The 2972-nt window shown below is 44.6% G+C and overlaps 1 protein-coding gene across 2 annotated transcripts in view; it reads right to left on the bottom strand.

The window, feature by feature from the left end:
* Nucleotides 1-904: 904 nt before the first annotated feature.
* rfc1 (replication factor C (activator 1) 1) overlaps nt 905-2972 on the bottom strand; it is an 8921-nt gene continuing 6853 nt past the window's right edge. For both annotated transcript variants that reach the window (XM_014032451.1, XM_014032452.1), the window contains exons 18-23: nt 2498-2751; nt 2293-2410; nt 2068-2213; nt 1788-2001; nt 1449-1628; nt 905-1374 (exon numbers count right to left, since the gene is read on the bottom strand). In XM_014032451.1, coding sequence (XP_013887905.1) covers nt 1282-1374; nt 1449-1628; nt 1788-2001; nt 2068-2213; nt 2293-2410; nt 2498-2751 — 1005 coding nt within the window. In that variant the 3' untranslated portion in view covers nt 905-1281. The remainder of the gene's footprint in view (nt 1375-1448; nt 1629-1787; nt 2002-2067; nt 2214-2292; nt 2411-2497; nt 2752-2972) is intronic.

The raw sequence follows: 2972 nt of genomic DNA, 5'->3' as shown, positions 1-2972 counted from the left end.
CACCAAAACTAATACTGTATCTAGAACATAAATTTTATGACGTGATTGTAAAAATGACAATTTGAAAACTATGGCAATATAACGCCATAGATTTGCCAACAGATTTTCCAATTTGTAATTTTACAGATATTACAGATGTTTGTGATGTTCAGAAACAGAAAACAAGAAACAAACTATCTGCACTTCTGCAACAGTCTATTTCTAACTTGTTCTGTATCTTTACACATGGAGAACCGTAAATTGTCCTTACATTGTTACGTTTCAGTGGCATCAGAAGTATTTGTAATGTTGGGAGGGACCCACAGGCAGGGTCTTTGAAACTGGATTCTCCTAATTACAATTGTTTAATTATGAGGCTACAGAAATTTGTTTTCTGTGCAAGTTAAACGTCTTCCTGACCATGAATCGCTCAGTTTCTCACTGAAGTTCTAAGATGATAATTATGAGCTCAAAGCTTCTCAGTTTATTTCTCTGAAAATGTTCAAAAATATTTCAGTTTTGTTGTTTCATCGTGATTAACTGAGCTACGTTTAACTTTGTTTCAGGCTGCTGGAGACAGAGGCGATGTGTCCCATGTGCTCTGAGAATCTGAGCGCCGACCAGGTGAAGAAGATCTCAGATTGTTCTAAATACCTGCAGACTGAWGACCTGGATCAGTGAAGAACAGGACAAATGGAGATAAAAACCACAAAACCTAAGAGAAAACTGGTTTAAATGTATGTTAAATTTTATCTAATTCTACCTTTTTGTAACATTTTGTGTATTTTATGACACCTCCCTGTTGAGAATATCTGAGAATGGAGTGCTTCATATCTGATTACAAAAAACTAAAAAACTAAAATCATTTGTTAAACTTTGACTGTAGCTGTTTGCGTTTGGCTTCTTAGAAATAAAACCCCAAACATTAATGAGCAACATGTTTCTCTATTGTAAAATTGCAATTTACAAGAAAAAGATAATCGGCATAAACCGTAATACAAAAGCAATTTAGCAGTGGCAAAAAAACAAACAAACAATGGAACAGTCTTCTCAGTCATGGTGTCATTATTTACATCCACAGCGCCAGGACTGTAAACTGAGACTCTCCTGATGTACAGCTGCAGATGTACTCAGACATGATACTAAATAAACAAGCAGCTAATATCAACATTTGTTCAGTAATGAGGCGTCAGTCAACATGTTGGATCTCAGCGATGAAAGTTGCTGAGTTTAATATCAGTTTCTCTTCATTTTCATGTCTGTAACTGGATCCATGTTGGGGCAGAGGAAAGGTTGAGTCTGTCACTTTTTAGCCTTGCCTTTCCCCTTTCCTTTACCTTTCCCAGAGTCTTCCTTCTTCTTTTTTGACTCTTTCGTAGTTTTAGTCTTCTTCTGCTGCAGGGAGGAACCAGAAAAGTCGGTAATGAAATTAAAAAAGCTGATATCGTGGTCGTTGTGAATGAGCTTACTTTGATCATAGCGTCAGTTTGGAGCTCCTCCCCTTCGTCCTCGGACCCATTCCCATCCGGGTCCATGTCCTCCCCTCCTAACTCCGAGCCTCCGCCACGGCGAGCCTTCTTCACGGCTTGCAGGGAGTACGGCGTCAGGTGAACCTCTTTGTTGTACGCCCGTGTGAACGCCGCCTTCACCTGCAGAGGACAAAAGCAGCAGAGGTGAAGGAACAGTCGCCTCTATGAGTTTATCATTTAGATTCAGTGGAGAGCAGCTGCTTGTTGTGAAAACAGCACAACAAAACTACATGCTGAAGAGGAGTAAAAAAAAAAGAGCTAGAGTGATCAGAGAATAACCTTGGAGTCCAGTTTGGAGTAAGGATCAGGCTGTCCACCCCACACGCTGGTCTCCATGATGCTGTCCACGTCCTCCCTCATCAGCTGGTAGTGGTCCAGCAGCTGCACGGCCTGCGTGGCGCCCTCCGCTCCGTGCTTCTGCAGCGGCTGCAGCAGCATCAGCCGCAGGTAGTGCAGGTAGTCCAGGTTCACCGCCTGCCTGCTGCCCATCGTCCTGCAGGAAACACATCCAGGTGAGGTTTTTATCATGGATGTGTGAAAATATTCATTAAAGACTCACTTTAAGCTCATGTGACAGGCCAGCTCCTGGATGATGCGGGCGTGTTTATTAGTTGAGGAGTTCTTGCCGAGCCAGCTTGGGAAGACTGGGAACTGAGCCATGTAGCCCCTCATGAGCTCCCCTGGGATTACGCTAGCATAGATGGCCTACAAACACACAAACACACACACTTAAACTTGTGACTAACACTGTGTGGCAGGGTCCCTGCTGCTGTGGATACCTCACCTGAGTGGGCAGCAGCGACCAGTTTTGTCTCGAGCGGATCTGTCTGTCCACCAGGTCACCGTCACAGATGGAGTCGGCCGTCTTACTGAGCAGCACCAAGTGTGCCTTCAAGTCTCCGCTGTGGTTAAAGACAGGACAGGGACAATAAAAAAAGGACAGTTTGATGGACAGACGTTAGCGGGAGAACCCGGGACACTCGTCTCACCGGGCGGCGGCTGGACGGACGTGCACGTAGTTCTCCTGGACGAACAGCGGCGCCAGCGAGTAGTCGTGGAAGAACAGGTCCGACTTGTCGATGAGGCTCATGCGGGTGCTGTCCTCCCCAGAGGCGAACACCTTCCTGCAGACGTCGAACGGGCCCAGCTTCATGTCCTTACGGGCGCTGGCTGCGTCCGACTTGCACTGGTCGTACGTCATCACCTTGTCTCTGGCCGACCACATGCTCAGGTTGTGGATCACCTGCAGAGGAGAACCACGTCAGAAAACCTCTCCACCTTTTATAAACAGGGTTCCTACAGCTTAAAGCAAGTTAAATTTAAGACTTTTTCAGACCTCTTTAATGCCACTTCACAATAATTACAAAAGCAGAAAAAAAAAGCAGTTGGTGACAATTTTACCCAAATGTTTATTTTAAAACAGAACAACTACAGAACAACTAGCTCGGTACATTATATATATAT

This window comes from Austrofundulus limnaeus, unplaced genomic scaffold (assembly GCF_001266775.1).
Source record: "Austrofundulus limnaeus strain Quisiro unplaced genomic scaffold, Austrofundulus_limnaeus-1.0 Scaffold1456, whole genome shotgun sequence".
Taxonomy (NCBI): domain Eukaryota; kingdom Metazoa; phylum Chordata; class Actinopteri; order Cyprinodontiformes; family Rivulidae; genus Austrofundulus; species Austrofundulus limnaeus.
The sequence above is the reverse complement of the archived record's forward strand: the minus strand, read 5'-3'. Positions and strand labels throughout refer to the sequence as shown.